The 19,620-nt window shown below is 38.8% G+C and overlaps 1 protein-coding gene across 7 annotated transcripts in view; it reads left to right on the top strand.

Moving 5' to 3' along the window:
- Positions 1-17,635, top strand: part of SORBS2 (sorbin and SH3 domain containing 2) — a gene marked incomplete at its 5' end in the record, with an annotated part of 156,767 nt that extends 139,132 nt beyond the window's left edge. For all 7 annotated transcript variants that reach the window (XM_084286703.1, XM_084286704.1, XM_084286702.1 and 4 more), the window contains 4 exons: positions 335-538; positions 11,515-11,564; positions 14,746-14,852; positions 15,657-17,635. In XM_084286703.1, coding sequence (XP_084142829.1) covers positions 335-538; positions 11,515-11,564; positions 14,746-14,852; positions 15,657-15,718 — 423 coding nt within the window. In that variant the 3' untranslated portion in view covers positions 15,719-17,635. The remainder of the gene's footprint in view (positions 1-334; positions 539-11,514; positions 11,565-14,745; positions 14,853-15,656) is intronic.
- Positions 17,636-19,620: the final 1,985 nt, after the last annotated feature.

The raw sequence follows: 19,620 nt of genomic DNA on the forward strand, positions 1-19,620 counted from the left end.
AGGATATTAGCTAGCAGTTTTGGCCAACCATTTAAACAGGTTATGCTCTGAAGAAGAAAAATTTAAATGTTAATCTCTCAACCAAGAGTAGGAGACTACATGAGATTCCCTTTGGAGTATTTGCATTCCATGACCAGCCTCCTTTTGCTGGAGTGGTAGTGGCATATATGACTATTACAAATGGCAAAAGAAATGTGAGAATGGAGAAGGTTTTAAAGACTGATGGGAAACATCACTGCAGGGAAAATAATACTATCTGTTAAAATAATATCATCTATTAAAAATTCAATTTACTACTCATCTGCTGATAACTCATTTTTCTAATGTGTTCCAGGGAGACAAAGTAATTCTTCTTAAGCGAGTTGATCAAAATTGGTATGAAGGTAAAATACCAGGAACCAACAGACAAGGCATCTTCCCTGTTTCCTATGTAGAAGTCATCAAAAAGAATGCCTCAAAAAGTGTTGATGACTACCCCGACCCTCCTATACCCCACAGCTATTCTAGTGACAGAATACACCACTTAAGTTCATCTAAGGTAAGGATTTTTTTTCTTAGATATCACCCCTAGAGTGGGTTTAGAAGGACTTGTAAATTTTTTGTTAACGTGGTAAGATAATACATAATTTATGCATTCAGTACAATCTGTTTTCTTTCCCACATATGTAGAATTGCATAACTAGCTTGTCATTGAAGTATTTTTATGGCAGAATGTCAGTCTTATTTCTGCCAGGAATTTTGCCTTCTTCTTTAGCTATTAAATTATTGAGAGTAGGACTAGTCAAAATCTGGGCAGAAAAAACAAGCTGTCAAAAAAAAAAAAAAAAAAACCTATTCAGACAAAATTTGAGCATCACGGAAATGTCTAGCAGACTCTTCACAATGCAAAGTGAAGATACACCCATCATCCTAAAAGTCTGTAATCCCATAAGCACGCAAAGGGCAAATGAGGGCAGTTTGCACGGGGGACACATCTTGCCAAGAGCCTTCAGTTCTATGCCCTTCAAAGCAAAGGAGAACAGCTAATGATTGTGAACCATAACCTTCCTCCTCTTGCCATGGAGGCTCTACAAGGAGGCTGTTGGTACAATGGCAGTTCTCTGGATGGGTGTAACAACAGTGACAGCCTTGCGTCATCCAGGAGTGATGCACATGTCATCACGCTGTCAATGAGCTTGGATTCAGACCTTTATAGTTGTAATTTTTCACACCAAATGCCTGTCATAGTTTCCCAGTTCTTTTCCTTCCTAGTTTATAACCACCATAAATCACATTACAAAGAAGATCCCTGTATTCCAGTTTATCATTCACTTTTGATATTTCAGAGACTCCTGTGCCAGGAACAAAACCTCTTTGCAGTGATAGAAACTGAGCAAGTTTCTGTATGCAAATGGTGATTAGCATTAATGTATTATCTATGATGATTCTGAGTACTAAGGATGGACTCCTTTCCAAATCTTCCTCTTTACTGTTTTGTTCATCTCTTTAGTGTGGGAGATCGGTTGTGTGTGAAATTTATAAACCTTTCTCGTATCCTGCTATTAACCTCTATTTGTTTCAGTTGGTTTTGCCCCATTTTCTGCCTTCATTTACTTGCATACTGCTGCTTATTTAGATGCCTCAGCTTTGAGATAAGTTACACATTTATTTACAGCTTTGGGGACAGATACCAAAAGATGTCATTTATAGACAACTGTGTCCTCTGAAAATACTGCTTATGGCTAAGCAATATTAGTTGCTTTATAGTAGTTGCTAGAACAGTTCTCTTAAGGTTTTTTTCCTGAGAATGTATTGCAAAGGAGAACTAGCCTCTCTCTTCCATTCCAACAATATTGTTGAATTGAAGTAGCAACTGTATCCTCAGACTGATCTTCATAAGCTACGGCCCCTTCTCATTACAGGAATCTGAAGGTGATTCAAGAGTATGAGGCAACTTAAGTGCTACATACTACAGAGCTGTCTCTCTGTATTTGGAGATGCCTCTCTCCTCTCATCTTCTATGGAATAGGCTTGTCTCTAAGGCTTCCTGCAGCTAAAGCTGTTTTTTGTGTAACCCCTATAACCTTGTCAGTGATGCCCTTGAGCACAGGTGATGCTTCAGAGTATTTGCATTCAGGTAAAAAGTACATGCATGTTAAAACTACCCTGTAATTTCTTAACTTCATAAGTTATTTATATTTTCCTGTAAGTTGATAAAATGCCCAAACCTTGAACGGGAGAGAGTAAAATCAAGAGGAACGTGAAGGCTCCCGATGATTTATATTGAATATTGTCTAGAATTTTTAATTGGATAACATTATTTATCTTCATTGAGAATAGAAAACAAATAATTAAAGTAACTTAGTAGACATACCTGAAGTGCAACACCTTAGTTGTACAGCCTGTGACAACTCCAGAGCTATTGATGGCTGCTCCTTTTTTTTAAGGCTGCCGTGATCAAGCATCTCGAGTGTGCAGGTGCAGGGCATCAAGTGTGCTACATGCTTGTCCTGTCTTCCACAAGTATTTGATACAGGGAGTTTACAATGACCAGATTTGACCTAGTCTTTACAGACAGGTAGAGATACACTCAAATCTTTCATACTACTGTTACCAGCATTGCAGCAGGAGTTACTCAGCTACTTTTTCCCCATTGTGTATTTTTACAGTGGTGATAGTCACATCAGATTACAAAACTGTCCTGCCACTGCTGTTAAGTAACAGATGAGTTCTGTAGGACAGGAGAGGGGAAATAGCCACCTTAATAGCACAGGACATTTTTGTAATCGTCTGATTCTAGCATCAGTCCAGGAAAAAAAAAAAAGCCTCTATTGACATTCTTAAACAAACATTTTTTTACAACTGGACTCAGATGTGGCAATGCCATATGAGAAAGCCGTCTTGTTCCTGACTACCTAGAAGGGCTTTAGCAGGCCTGAAGGAGTTCTGGAGTTTACCACAAGTGCTGAGACCACTCTTCCTATTCCTTTGTTGTTTGTTGTTTTGTTTTTTGTTTTTTTTAGCATGTAACTCACTTTATCACTCCTGTTGCTAGAGCAATTGCTCTAAATGTCTCTGGCCTAATGGCAATAAAAATAAATAATATATATCAAGAGCAAGCTCTGCTCTCCTTAACTTGGCCTAGAGCGTCTATAACTTTAGCTCTAGAGCAGCCTGTAGCCACAGGATGCAAAAAATGGCAATGTCTCCTGGACCATAGTAGTAACCTAAACCATGGGCTGGAAGCTCTTTTTCAAGAGTAAAGATGAAGGACAGAGCTGGAATGCTGTTCATAACAGCCCAGCTATGTTTTAGCAGACTGCATTGTACCAGTCTGTAGACTGTATACTTTGGTACAGAAGATTCTATTGCAAAGGTTTGCCTAACTTTAAAATAAAGCCATTTGCCTCAAGAAAATTCCAGCAGAAGGTAAGTAAATTAACCTTTCTTCTCTGTGATGTTAATTTGGCCAGTTGAAATTATTTTCTAGTGTAATATTTAAAATCTAAATTAGTCCAAATAATCTAATCTTTCTGCATAATTAAAACAATGAGATCAAAATATTTTCAATTCAATTTTAACTTTGAGGATTAATAGTTACAAAAATGCATTTTCAGTATTTACTGAAGCAATGGATATCTACTGATGCTGTGTACGTATGACTCACCAGTCTCTCATTCTTACAAAAGGACGTTTCTTTTACCAGAAGGATACTTCAATCAATATTATGTAATGCTACTCAAAATATACTGCTGTATACTGTGCTGTCACTATTTTAAAAGCTTTGTTGACTGCCTACATTCAGTTAGGATTGAATGTACCTTTCACAAATGTTGATGTTATTTTAAACCAGTAGGGTTACTTTTAAGGAAAACTGCATTCTGTAGCTGCTTATGCCTTAATAAAAGTATGCAATGTATTTAAGATGTTTCTTAAGCATGCACTGAGAAGTACAAATATTAATATTAGGATAATTAGAAATGACCACTGTTAGAGCTTTAAAGAAATACTTTGAGACACCTGAAGTGTACTTCTGACAATACTGTGCTCATTGGGGAAAATCGCATTAATTTTAATTGTATGATTTAATAAGCTGTGACAGGCTCACTAACAGAAAGCCATACATAACATAACTTTAGCAGATCAAATGCAGGTTGCCTTCCTGAATGTAATGATCCAGATCTGTCTTGATGTTTGACATTTAAGTCCCAGGCCAGAACCTGATACAGTTTCATTTTTCAAATGTCTTTTTTGCTGTTCTGATTCATGTACTAATGATTTCAGACACCCGTGCTCACTGAAACCATACCCTATAATCCAGATGATAGCACAGACGTTTTTCTTTTCCAGTCTACTCATATCCTAACTCTCTGTCGTGCTTATTTATTTATTTAAATTCCCATGTTTTTCTTATTTTTGAAGTTGCCTTCCCAAGCACTGTCCCCACCTCCTAGATACTATTCCTCCTCTTGGTCACACAACGATCAAAAGACTCTCCAGGCTGCCACTAGCTACTCATTTGCAAGACCTATTGGTTTTTCACCTACAAGCTTGTGCATCTCACCTCCTCCACCATTTCCAGACAGTTTTCTTTGTGACTTAGAAGAACTCAGTTCTTTGGCATTAACAACAGCTCAATCCATAGCAATCTCCCCATGTAACGGAATTCACCGAGTTAAGGATGATCATTTTATTCCATACACAGAGGTCTCTCTCAGCTCTCCTACAGCCCTTCCTCAGCCCTTTCTCCAATCTACCTCTACCTCATCTTCAGCCGGTTCCTCTCATGACATAACACACAAGCATACAAGCAACACTACCAAACCAAGAAAAGATAAAGACTTGCAAGGTATACTTGGCTCTTCAGTCACCAAAGCAGCTAGAGACTGGTCAGATACTACCAGAGAAGGTGAACATGGTGGTGGTGGTCTCTGTAACGTCCCTTTGCCACGTAAAGGTGGCTCTGTCTCCACAGCGCTAGTTGCAACTGGTGAAAACGAAGATGAGATCTGTGCAGCAGATTTGTCAGTTGACCTAGGGTTTCAGTCAAAGCCTCAAGAACCGGATTTCTCCAGAGAAGCACAAGAAACAACAGAACTGACAAAGCTCTATATAGAGGAGGATCTGAGGCAGGACACCTTAGCATTCCCAGTAGCAAGTACAAGAGATTCCATAGTAAGTTGTGAAGGATGCACCTCACCGAATATCAACAAGGTATCTTAATTTCAGAAAAAACATGGCTTCTGTGTTCAGATATCTTAGTACAAGTATTCTTTGCCTTCTCTTGTATTTATGCTTTTAATGTACTGTGTACAGGCACAGTTTTATTCTATTGTGCTGAATACAAACTGTCAGGGCACAGTTCCTTCCCAGAAGCAGGTGTAGACACCATCGTCAGTTCTGTGGCGTCTCAGTTCTTCTGATCCTTCCCCTTCTGTCCTTGTTAGCTCCCATCAAGTTTCCGACACAAAAACCCAGTGAGCCATCCTCCTCACCATCCCATTAAGTGCTGCCCCTTCTGAGTACAGGACCCCAGGAATGCTGGCAGCAGTATTGAGGGAAGGACACGTCTCCTGCAGAGACTCAGAGGTTTGGACCTCGCATGTGTCACTTCACAAGCTGATATATTTATAGTAGACCCTGTTACGAGAATGTGACTAATAACAGATCAGATTATGTTTGGCAGTTAAGCAAATCCTTCTCCCTAATGCCTGCCCTGGTTCCTCTCTGGGACAGTACAACACTGAACTATCCTGAATGTGTGCTAGCCATTTAATGCCATGATTTTGCTGCAGTTTGTGTGGTTTCCAGGCAAAAATTTAGAAAAGATTTTTCTCAGTCCAGCACTTACTTCAACAGTGAGTCCATTCAGGTAGTTGTTTTGGCTAGCTCATACAAAATGGTAAAACAAGTTTTCAGACAAATGTAAAGCTAGTTAATTAGAAGGATATGCAGACATTCTTTGCCTTTACTTGACCTGAACAACACAGAAGCAAACTGCAAGAATAGAGGTGAAATCCACTGCCCCAAATAGCAACCTGTTTTAATTTCTGAGGGAAGAGTTTTCTCCCAGAGTAGTAGACTGACTAATAATAAAGTTAGCATCCCATTTCTGACTGTTCACGGTAGTTACATGGCTCAGTGGGCATTTTACGTCCTTACCAGCTGGTTGTACAGCACAATTACATCTCATTTTTCTTGAATGTTTAAGCCAGCTCTGCTTTCTATGGGAACATCAGGAGAGTCTGATCCTCCTTCCCACCTCCCTTCTAATCCACCATTTCACTCTGCCAAGGCACCAGCTTCTCACTCAACATCCCCATCTACTGCTTCCCTCTCACCTCCTCTCCTCTCTAAACTCTTACATCGGCAGGAGAAAGACGCTACAACGTTAAAGGTAATTGCACCTCTCGAGTATGGATTGTTGCAAATCTTCACATATAACCGCAAGGCTAACACTGGGTATGATCTTTTCCAATGCATTTTCTCCCTTACTAACATTAATAACATAGCACATGGCAGAGTAAAATAGGCATTTTTCAGATGAAAAGCAAGATAAAACTATAACCATTATAATACAATGAAATAGTGCAAAGAGATACCAGTCAACTCAATTTCAATTCCATACCAGAACTTCAGTAACTCTTAATTAATTGAAAGAACCAGGATCATATCAAAGTACACAGAAACTAAGTAACACTTTAAAGTGTTTTCAATTTCAATTTAAAACCTAGGAGAACAGCCCCAAGTTTCACAGTAAAGCACTACTGCGTAGGGTAACATTCCAAACACCAGCTCTATTAGCCAAGACCTGAACAAAGATTATTCCCTCTTCAAGGCTACACTCTGGGACAGAAAAATGAGTTCTGGAAAGAGTCTATGGCTAGACAGATAATAAGGTCAATTCCCAGTGCAGCTTAGCCCCACAGTCAGTTTCCAGTGTTGACTTCCAGAGACTGTCCCTATGACAAGGAGAAAAAGGGCATATACATGTAAAATGTTTCAGAAACTGTCCTAGGAAAAGTGACCGTGAAATCCATGGCAAAAAATACATCCTTGTCGAAAAACCTACTACATCATAGACTGCAATGACAACGGAAGACTCAGATATATCAGACTTCAAGAAGTCTTAAGGTTCACAAGCTATGCTATATTTTCTGAAGCAGGGAAGAGACACAGGAATTCTTGCCAGCAGATAAATTTGTCATGGGCCTTGGACATGACAAATGGCAACATTTGTCATGTCACCTCTAGGAAGGGGTAAAACACAGTACCACATTTTGTTTCTGCCACTTTGAATAAAGGAAGCAGAAAGGCACTGAGATTCGTTTTTAGGTGGCCCTGATATTCCTTGTCCTTGTTTGAGCAAGGCACATTAACCCAGCTGAAAATAAATGGAGGGAATCTCTCTTGGGAGTATATAAAACCTACTCCCGAGAATCTCCAAGACAGCGTGCTGCTGTTTATTAACTATGGTAGGATGTACACATTTCTGTCAAATATTTAGCTGATTTCCTGTGATGGTAACAAACTCCAGACTTGTCCTTGCAGTACTTTCCATCAAGTGCATAGCTGGTTTCTAAATGCAAATATAAGGTCTGTTGTCTAACGGCAACCAATAACATTTGTCATTGGCATTTCCAAGATAACATTGCTGCTGTATTTTTCCTGCCTTGACTGAGTCACTTCAGTAGGTACACTTCCAGTAGCTTGTCTTACTTCAAATGCATACCTAGTGCCTCAATAATCTTTTATCTGTAATGCCCGAGTGCACGTGTCAGAGCAGCAAGCCCTTGGAAAAAAGATGCAACAAAGAAAATGCCATCTACTAATAGTACCTTCCTTTGCACCTGCAGCATACGTGCCTTTGTTACTGAGGAAAGCATGTCCAGTTTGCATGTGTGAATGAAGCAGCAAACATCCCATGGTGCTTCATTCTTAAACTCTCAATTGACACAGTTTTTGTGGTTTTTCTAGGCTAATTTAAAGAGAGAGCTATTTGTTATGGGTAAACCTCCTCGTAGCCCTGTGATGACTAAGAGATCCTGCAGCTCACCTGTCAGAGGTCCCAGCTATTCACACAGGGTACGGTACTGGCTGCCCAGTATGCAGTAACAGCATTTCCATATACCAGGATCTCAGTGTCTGGTCTTCCAGTACTTCACGTTCACCCAAGTGTCTGAACGCTATCAGTATGTTGTGTTTTCCTCCTGTTGTGCTTCTGTGCTATGTCTGAGTAAAGCCAACAGGTTTTTGTGTGCCAAAACTTATAAGTCTGTTAGTGTATTGTATCTCAGCAGTACTACATAGTATTTCCAGTGCTACAACATACAAAAGATTGAGATTCTTTATATACAGCTTGTTCTTTTCTGATTTCCAAGTATTGCTAGTTTATTAAAATTATAGTTTGCAGGAGTTAAAATTATACATCACTGCATGTGATACAGGCTTTTGTGATGCTAAGTTCTCGTTCTTTTAGTCCGTGTGCTTTTCAAGATATTTTGTCACTACTGTGTTGAGTTCACTTGAAACCTTCCCTTCACCTTTCTCTTTCTAACTGTAATATAACAATAACATGTAACGACTCTACTTTTTTTTTTTTTTTTTTTTTTTTTGAGGAGGGGGTCCAATTGTTTAGAGTTTGCCTGTGTTTGGCACAAAAATTTGATTTGAATTATGAAAAGAACCAAAATTGAATTTGTGGGTTATGTTTTACTTTCTCTTTAGGACTAAATTATTCTCTGCATCAACTTCTTAATGTTCGGCTCTTGAACTGTTTTCCAAGTAGTAGACACTCATGATCTTAGATTATCTTTTTTCTGGTGGTTCCCTTTACAAAGTTTCAACCTAAGATAAGCAGCTTTGTTTAATTCTTCAAAAAGTCTAGGGAAGGCCTTATTTGCAACAAGGTACGAGAAGACAGTGCTTTCTTCATCACTGAACAGAAACAATTCAATCATAAGAAGATCAGCATTCTTATAACTGGACCAGCACCATCTCAGAGAAAGTCCAACCGGGAGTAATAACCATGAAAGGAATAAGCACCATGAAAAAGGGATTAAGCCCTATTTTAATTTTGCATGAATCGCGTGCAGATGGTACGTTAAGAGAACTGTATCAGTCAATACTTAGCGCATTTATGAATTTAATTCCAAAACTACAAAAGCATAAATTGCACACCTAAGTTACATGTTCAGGACTATACAGAACTATTATAGGCAAGGATACATCAATCATGCACGAAGGTCAAGTGCACCACTGGGGCCATTGACTTGACTACACACTTCTTAACATTTTTGAGATTAGGCCCTACTATTTTTACCAAGGAAACAGGATAGTGTAGTGAACTCAGGCATAGCTGAAAGACAGAAATTCTAAACGTGAAGAGCTACCATAGCGGGGTACATTTCATTGTATCTCTTGAACACAATTAGCCAGAATTTGCAACAGTCCCATTCTAGCCAATACCACTGTATATGGGGGAATGAAAATGGGGGAAAAGCTCCCTAAAATAAGCTGGGTTACTATAAAAGAATACATTCAGATAGAGAGATCCAGGGTCCCCTGTTCAGACATAGCACAGATGATTCCACCTTCATTTTCCCAGACCCTAACTCAGCCAAACTTTCCTCTGTAGCAAAAACATAGACTTGAAAATCCTTACTCACATAGATCTTCTATCATCTGTTTCAAGAGTAGTTAAATATCAGAAAATCATTTTACAGTGCTGAAGCATATGCAGAAAAAGAAGATAATATTGACCTATCAAATTTCTTCTTGGCACAGTATATGTTCAAAGCATTAAGTCATTTGTGGTAGCATGACATTGACTTTCATTGTTTGCAAGAGATATTGTAACCTCAATTTTCTTGCATCTCTGACTATCTTTCTCATTCAGCTTAGTTTGAAACCTGACGAAAGATGAGCAGAGAATAAACTCAGATTCCGATCCAAACACCAGGCTATCTGCCCAGTGGGATATTCTCTTCTTGTTTGATAATTCAGCTGTTGAAGGGGTTTTAACAGGAACTGAAATATCTAATTTGAAATCTTTGTTGTATTTCTAAGCAAAAATCATCCATCTTTCTTATATGTGACGAGAGGTAAATGAGGGAAAAGAGAGAGTCAGAGCTTAGAATAGACTTTCTTGCCCCTTTAGAACCTGTTTCCCTCTCATGGATATGAATAAAAGTTCTGTTACCTGCCTTCCTGCATCCCTAGGCACTTTGTTATAATTACACTACATACACTATGAAGATAAAGTGGAAAACATTCACAATATTTTCTACATGTAAACATACAAACATGATGAAAAGAAATTAACTACTTCAATTTCATCTGGAGGTATAGGGAAGAAGAAAAAAAACTTAATGCATTTTAACATTCAATTTATATCATCAGGCTGTGGGTTAGTTACCACACCCTTCTCCCATGGAAGACTGCATCACCTTTTTTGAGCAAACTGAGGCAAGATGGACTGGAACAGTCAAATGTGGGCAAGAGAAAGCATGGAACACTAACACAAACCCCATGGCTTCAAGATCAGGTTGCAGTTTACTCAGTTCATGAAAGAAAGTGTCACAAGCTGTGTTTGATATCCACGCTTCCAGAACAGACACAGTTCCTAGACCTGTACAAACTGTCAGTCTCCACAGCATGACTATAGGGCATCCTCAGTCAACACTGCTCACATCAAGTGCTCTTCCAAGCAGCTGCTCCTGGTGTTTCTAGCCTGAGCCAGGCTGTAATGTGTGTAATTCAATGTCTCCCTAAGCAGGATGTGGTTTCCATAGGGGGCTAATATTTTTCATTTCCATTTTAAATTTACTAGATATAAATGGTGCATCACCCACCTCTAAAGGGGGAAAGATAATCCTTTCATAAAGCTTTGCACTGGAAATACGTATTACTACTACTACTTAAGTAAAAGTGTTAGTTGTTATTTTCACACAATTACATTTGCGTTCATTCAAAAATTCTCTCTGTTCTTTGCCTCCCAACAGCCTGCATGGCTTTGTGCTGCCCCTTGAGCTAGAACAGAATTAAAGCGTAGCATGTTATGCCTGCCAAGTTAGTACCCTGTGTGTGTAATGTAATGTTGTTTGTCTATGGATAGTCTAAATTCTGCCGTTAAGTATACAAGATTTTATTTTTGCTTATCTAAAAATATACTTCACCCAAGGAATGTATAACGTTCATCAGTTGCATTTGATTTATCTAATTCTCTTTCTGTTTCACAGTGACGAGGCAGCAAGGTTCTATTCCAACTTTTCACTATACTATAAATAGATTGTTGAAAAAGTTCAGTTTTGTTTTAGTTTTTATCTTGTCCTCCAAAAAATCAATCTTTAAACCTGCCATGATTCTGTTGCTTGCAACATCTCTTAAGAATTTAAGGCGAGGTTGGGTATGTGGGGGGGTTGTTTTACATAAGGTAGAATATGAGCTCTCAAGCAACTAAGCATCATGCACCTATCCAACTATTTGGACCTTAGCTTATAAATCTTTATTACATTTCAAATCATTTCATTTCAGCCACAGCGCCCTGTGCTTGCTCATGAAAACATACACACTGGGGGGGAACCGTAAGTATACTTCTTGTCTACTAAACCAAAACCTAACTTTTAAGCAATAGCCAGCACATCTTCAAATAATTTGTTAACCTGCCAAGTACAATTATGAGGGGATTTCAGAAATGTCCAGATAACCACATGATGTAGGAAGGTAGCCAAGATGGTCCCAGAGGGCAAAGCCCAAGTTGTATAATTTACATCAAAGTAAGGCAGACATGTCATCTTGCTGCTCTCTATCGATTATACTTAAAAGGGGTAAGAATTTTGTAGAACCGAAGTTTGACTTATTCTGTTGTTGTTCTCTCCCTTGTTACATCTCAGCAGAATCCCAGTTAAAGACTTAGCATTAATCCAACTCATCTGCTCTACTGACAACACAGATTCTTCAGAAACAGTTCTGAATGTTAACGGAGAGAAAAAATAACTTGATAATGTTATTTACGGGAATACAGGATCAGGCTTTTTGGTAGTATTTACATATGCAACTTAAAAGTTAGAAACTGGAGAACCTAGAGCTCAGGTTGTATTTTCACAAACAATGTAAGAACTCAAGATAAAGCATGTAAGACTGTTTCAGTGCTGACTATAGAATCCAAGTTCAATGCAAGATCCTTTTGAATTACTTTTTTTTTTTTAATCCTGCTCCACTGATCATTGAAAGTAGTAGCCCTTCTTCCTCTAGCATCAGAGAGCTTTGGAAGAAGCCCTATTAGATGAGTTCTCCTAAGTGTAATTAAGGCTTAGCATCTAAGAATATTTAATGGTTAAACTGAAGAAATGACAAGAAAAGAGGAGGAAACAGTTACCAAATACCAAGACCACATATAATGTATAATGAAAACTGGGTATTCTGCTTTCAGTCTCACTGAACCCATTTTTCTCAAGCTTTTGTTAGAATTCTTGAGTGTACTGAAGCACCTCTCTCTGTTTTGCAAACAATAATTATCTAATTAATTTTGTTCAGTATAATTTTAGTAGTTCATGACTAAAGTCACTCAATCCTAAAATAACAAACAGAAATAAATTTAAATTGTGAAGTAACTGTTGTCTTGAATATGTATTCTGTCAGTATTTAAATAGTAGTTTTTGTATTTAAAAAAAATCCTAGATTAGCAAAGAGTGAATGAAACGACTACAAAAGGAGTTATTGAAATGGATTAGCTAAAAATTATTAAAACTAGATTTCTGAAGTATGAAGAGTGCTAATTAGGAGGTTTTTGTTACTGTATTTGATTAAGTAATTGGCTTGAATCCTATTCATGACACAGTACATCTGCAATTCCTGTATCTTTGGGAGCTGTATTTAATCATTTTTGGAATATTATCATAGCTCTGCTTTCCTGGAATAGTGATAACCATGACAGAAAACAGTATTACCATTTAATTTTTGCACAGATTGTTCTTATTTGCTCTAGGCAAATTATCAAAGGTAATTGGTTAAATGACCGTCCTGTTTCATTTGGTTAGTATGATTAAAGTACAAGTTCAGACTTTTCAGATATGGAGAGGGAACTGCCAGTCATGAGAAACTAAGTTAAAAATAACTTTCTTGGAACATTGCCTTTTGTTTCTCCAAATCAGCACTGTGAAAAATAAGTATGCTTTATTCAAGAAGACCATCATTACACCAAGCCTAGCACCTTACTGTATATATGATTTTCAAATGGGATTTTCAGGAACGGGATTTTTTTTACTGAATTAAGTCTCATTTAAGCCATGGAGAGGGGAAAAAAAAAAAAAAAAAAAAAAAAAAAAAACTTTTCCATTAGCTCTGTTATCATCCAGGCATTTTCTGTAGGAACACATCAAAGGGGGAGTTACTGTGTTTTTAGTGGGGAGAGGAAAAGCAGCGATGTTCAGTTTCAGCCAGTGAACTGTTGCTAAGAAAAAAAAATGGGCATCACGAGGATGATGCTTTGTTTCAGCAGTGGGAAATCAGAACTCTTTCCCTTCTATAATTCCTGCAGTTGTACCCTGCTCCTTTACATGCAGAGCCATCGCTGTGCGCAGATGGTTAGGAAGCAGGCAGATTCCAGCTCTGCGGGGCTCATGGGCTTCTGCTGCAATCTTCCCACGGGCTGTCTGGCTAAGCACCCGCAGCTCCCCCCGCTAGGAGTTTATTGCTGTTCTTTCAGTTCCAAGAAACTCAATTAAAAGCTGACGAGAAATGAAAAATAAGAAACGTCCCAGTCTCGTAGCTCTTTCCAATTATCCACCTCACATCCTTTGAACTGCAGCCCCTGGCAGAGGGGAGGGTCTGAACAGTGCTTTAATTTCCATCCTTGCGTCTCCCAGTTGGACTCAAGACACTCCCTCACTCTCTGAAATTTTTGTTTGTTTTTAAGAACTCAAGAAGTTCCTCTATATAGCCTTGCCCTCAACCTGTTTTTGGTCGGAGTCTTGGATGCTTCACCTTCTTTCACACATGACTGCCCCTACCCATTCTTCTTCTTTTTAGCTCCCTTCTGAAGGGAGGCACTGCTCACACGTATTTTTTCCTCTACCACTTCTCCCATTGTAATCTTTTTTTTTTTTTTTCATTACTTGTCCAGCTTTGAGGCTGCTGTGACAGTTGGGCATTTTCAAGGCAGGCCCAGAGACCTCTATACCCACGAGGTATATGGGCATACACTAAACTTGCAACTGACCAGGTACCTCGGATGTACCTGTCAGTGTAGAACCTGTTTCTTCTCATTTCACCTGCCCAGCTTCCCTCCTTTTCTATTCACTACCTCTGCGTATCATTCAGGTGCCCTTCCCAGAATTTTTTTTCTCACTTTCACTACCATACCTCCTCTTCCTTTAGTACAGAAGCCTTTTGGAAGACCATCCCCTTCAGCCCTGCGGGTAAACAGGTAACATTTTGACCTGTTCCTACTTTAGCATGACAGAGGAAAAACCACAGGCTAGCAAAGGCTGTCCCACCAGCGAGAGGGCAGCTTTAGGAAAGCCTGCCTGAAGGGAGGCCCAAATGCAGAAGCTGCTCTCAGTACTCGAGGTGCACGCAATTGCCTCAGATAAAGTAGGGTGTTTGCTGTAATAAGTACCTAGCCCTGATGTCCTCCACCAGGCAAAAGAAACCCCTGTACCTGAAGGGCGTGTTACTTATGAGTTAATGTTTAAACCAGCTTCTTTAACAAAGGTGCGAAGAGCTCTTTCTTCTTTTTAAAATGCATCGTTTGTCCTATTTAAGGTTTCAGGCTCTATATAACTATACTCCTAGGAACGAAGATGAATTGGAGCTCAGAGAGGGAGATATCATTGATGTGATGGAAAAATGTGATGATGGATGGTTTGTGGGTATGTTTTAATTTGTTTCCTTTTTCATTTACTTTTTATTCCTGAACTCTGCTGCCCTGTTTGTTTGGTGTCTCATAAACTGATTAATTTTGGTATGCAATGTAACAAACCTGAACCTGGCTTTATCGGGAGAAATCCCCACCAAAATCCTCTGATGTTAATGGGTGATTTTTCACTTGTGTACTTTGGATTTGGTGACATAAATGGACATGTGCCTCCAGTTTGTTGTACAGCGCTGTTGTCACTCCCACATGACACAAAGTGGGGCGTGTATTACTTCTCTCTTCATAAAAAAAATAAAAATGATAATTTACAACTTGCATGAATACCACTACAGAATTGGCTGTTTGTGAGAACCAACTGTTACTGAACAAACAGATTTCATACCTAGGTCTAGACAAGGTGGCTTAATCATTGCATAAACCCTCATGCACACAGTGGCTAACTTTTTTATCATCTTACTAGTCCTCAGCATTTCAAAAATCCAAATTATTTAATTGCAAACAATTGATGTTGTTTAAATTAAATGATTTCTATGTATCAAGCCAAAATTTCAGCACATTAAAATCTGTGCTAAATCCAATCAGGCTATTCAATCAAATATGCCCCTTTCTTTGCTTTTTCCTCCCTGCAGTTATAATTTGTTAAAATTCACAACTCACAAGTGAAATTCAAAACAATGTAATTGGACTGTAAAGAACAGTAGACATGTTTGTGAAATGTTAACCAAAAATTTAAAGGCCATGCTTACACAGTGATTTCCTGTTCTTATTCCCATCTTTTATCTATTGCTTCTAATTTCAGGAACCTCAAGAAGAACCAAATTCTTTGGTACTTTCCCTGGAAACTATGTCAAGAGGCTGTGAATTTTTTTTCCTGCTTATTTATGCTGCATCTCTGCAACACATCTGCATAAAGCTGCTAGAAAACATGCTACACTGGCCTTCTGTTTTCTTGCTTGCAGTCTCAAATAGAGGCCACCCAGTTCATCCTCATCCCATCCCATCCACCAAACCGTTCCAGCAGTATTACAGCAACGACTGCAGTCTGAATGATTAAGCTTTTCTGAAGCAAGAGGAATCGGTTCAACATTTAAGTACTCCCTGCTTTAAAAAGTCTTTTCATTTGAAACGCAATAGGAAAAGCCTGGTGATGGGTACACAGACGAATGGCCATGGGAGGTGTGCAGGGAGAGGGAGAAATTCATTTGAGACATTTGTGGTATGAAATACCATGGAAAATACAAAATTTCAGCATGCATGTACAACAGAGGGGAAGTTGCTGTTTACAACTTAAAAAAAAAAAAAAAGTTTTGAGTTTCCACGTTCTTGTTAGCTTGGCAGCATTTGTTGCTTTCACTTTGCCGTATCACAGGTTTGCCTATTGTACTGGTTTACAATGACAAATTATAATATAGATTTTTTGCCTGCACTTGTATGTTGTAATATATGCACAGTGACTGTAAAATCTCAAGCAAGTGTAGTAAAAAACGGAAGAACTGCAAGTGTTCTGAAGGTGCAATGGTATTGGATAAACCCTTTTTTTACCCTATTAAAGCTATAGTGTTTTCTGTTATAAGGTAAGAAGTGCAAGATATGTAAAACCTCGGGAAACAGGATTTCATGAAGAGACAATGATCTAAGCATAGACAATAATAACCTGCTAATGATGTCTGACATTAAATGGTTGTAATCAAAGTGTCGTAATAGTCAGCAACATGAAATTTGAGAGGTTAGTGTTTTTATGTATCACAGGAATTTTAAGAAGCAGAAAGTAAACAGTGTTAGTGCAAAGGATTTTTTTTTCCTCTAACATAGCCACCTAAAAATATTCACAAGTATCATGTACTGATTTATTTCACTATATATATATATAAATATATAAATATCTATGTTAACAAAACCTGAGTTACACATTCTTTTTTAGGGATTTAGTACAGAAAAAAATCACAACTATTAAAACTGATACATTTTAGAGTTTTGTTCTTGTTTTTTGTTTTTTTTCCTGAATGAAATAAGTATTTGAAAACACACAATTTTCCATAAGCAAAGGTAAGCATAAATAGCATATGAAATTAAGTCACAGGATGATGACAACTATGGCTTTATAAAAAATAATAATAATAAAATCAGATTTGGTTTCTTCAGCACCTTAATAGATGGCAAAAGCTTCTACTGCGTTTCTCATGGGTATAGGATTGAAATTATCAACATGTATGTAGTCTCTGTAGCATTTTGTACATATGTTTGCCTTTTTGTACAGAGCCATTTGGTTGTTGATTTAAAAGAAAAAAAAAATAAGTTCCTTATTTGATCTTTGCCCTCTTCACATACAGAAGATTTCAATGCATTTTTCTTTTCTTGCTCTATTTACCATAAGCACATCTGGATAGTGCAATTCTGTAAGATAGCATTTTATGCAAAACTTTACTAATTAAAATATGGTTTACCAGCCAAATCTAAATGTACATATGTCTTTATTACTGAGAAATGTCATTAAGACAAAGGTAAAGAAACATCTTTGTGCAGCATACCTTTATTATTGCAGATTTCATGGCAAAAGCTTTATATTTCAGAGGCTTTCAATTTTAAACTAGACCTGCATGCAGCTTTGCTGTGAGATTAATACCTATCTTTGATGCCATTTATGATTGAAGACTTAAACATCTGTTGCCTGTGATATTTAAAAAGTACTGTTTCTACTCTGTATCTGATTTTAGAAAAATACAGGTTTTTCATACCTGGCTTTCAGGTAACTGACTTTGAATTCCTACAAGCAAAAGGTCTCTGTGTTTGTTTGTTTTTTTTTCTTGAATAGACTTCTAATAAATTTTGCTTGGAGTAAAAGACTGTTTCCCCCCATCATTTCTCACAGTGTATATAGTGTGTATGACATACTACTGAAGTGTTACAAAACTATTCAAGCTTGTATACAAATAGCCAATTTGTCCTTGTACTGAGATTTTTTTCCCCACCACCAAGTGCACGCAGGATATATATATGGGCAACTAGTGTTGTCCACACTGTTCCCTATCAGTCCACTTTAGCATCATCCCTAAAACTCTCGAACCCAAAAGCAACACTCTGGGCTTTTTGTTTTTTGACAATGCTAGTCAGAGGTAATTCTTCTGTTGCCAGTGTTAGCTTTCACTCCTGAAGCACAACAGTGAAATACACAACAGACGCCCTGTGTATCCATCAGAAGTTCCCACACCCTAAGCCTTTCCTTAAGAGCAAAACAAGAACTCTGTGCTGGTGCAGCCTCACCTCAAGTACTGTGCAGTTTTGGGCCCCACAATTAGAAGAACAAACTGTTAGTGTCCAAAGGAGGGCTATGAAGATGGTGAAGGGTCTAGAGAGCAAGACATTATGAGGAGGGGCTGAGGTCCCTTGGTTTGTCCAGCCCGAGCAGAGCAGGCTGAGGGGAGGCCTCATGGCGGCCTGCAGCTCCCTCACGAGGAGAGTGGAGGGGCAGGCGCTGAGCTCTGCTCTCTGGGGACAGCGACAGGACCCGAAGGAACAGCATGGAGTGGGGACAGGGGAGGGTCAGGCTGGGGGGTTAGAGAAAGGTTCTGCACCCAGAGGGTGGTTGGGCACTGGGCAGTGGTCACAGCACCAAGCCTGACAGAGTTCAAGAAGTGTTTGGGCAATGATCTCAAACACATGGTCTGATTTTTGAGTGGTTTTATGTGGAGCCAGGGGTTGGACTCAATGACCCTTGTAGATCCCTTCCAACTCAGATATTCAATGATCCCATGAACTCCTCTGTAGTGACAGCACAGCATTAAGATTTAAGAACATACAGGTTTGGGGGAACATCTTACGCTCGGGGCTCTGCCTGCAACACTGAACTTTCCCAAATTAATACCTCTGTTCAAACAGCAAGGTTTTCTTTGCCAAAGACAAAACACACAAAGAAGTAGAGCACGCAGGCAGCAGCCTTTCTTTCCCTGAGCAGTCACGCAGCTATTAGCAGTGCCTCAGGTAGCGCCTTGGTCCTGCTTCTCCAGCTCACACTGGCCTCCGCTGCTGGCTGGTTTCCTCCCAGCTGTGTTGGGCTTCTACCTCTGAAGAACACAGCAGAACAGCAAGCTGCATCCTGACACAAATGACCTATTTCTTCAGGCCTGACATACATGGTTTTGTCTTTCCACTAGCTAGGCTGTTAAAGCACCAGCACAGGAACTCCTCCATCAGCACAAACACTGCCTCTGCTGGGAGTGATTTCAACCTGGCCAAGGCCTTATTTAGCTAGAACTATTACGCCTGAGGTAAACATATCCTTGCAGTGCTAGGTTAGCTTAAACCCACTGCATGTGTGTCTTCTTACAGCTCTATAAACTAATAGTAGATTGATTATACAAGCAAATGTCATGTAGTTTGTCCTTTTCTCACTGTGTGAATCACTGCAGGCTGTCACTAAAGCACCGCCTGGCACCATAGACCTGTACAAACTAAGGAGTAGCAAATACTGTGCTTTAACAAAGTGGTTTTGTTGGGTTTTGTTTGTTTTCCTAGAAAAGGTAGCCTAATATTAATAAAGGCAGGAAGCACAAGAACTGGTTGGTATAGTCACAGTAATTCTTACAGATGCCCTATCACCCCCACTTCCCCAAAAAAAGCAATGCTAAGGATGTATTAAACAGTGTAAATACACAGAGAATTTCTGAATGGTTAAGGGTCTGAGTGGTTAACGATTGAAGTAGCATCCTCTTTGCTGATGAAACTTAATAAGAAAGGAAGAAAAAGGGAATAGATAAATCATTGTA

Source organism: Netta rufina (genome assembly GCF_964035555.1).
Source record: "Netta rufina genome assembly, chromosome: 4".
In the NCBI taxonomy this organism is placed as follows: Eukaryota; Metazoa; Chordata; class Aves; order Anseriformes; family Anatidae; genus Netta; species Netta rufina.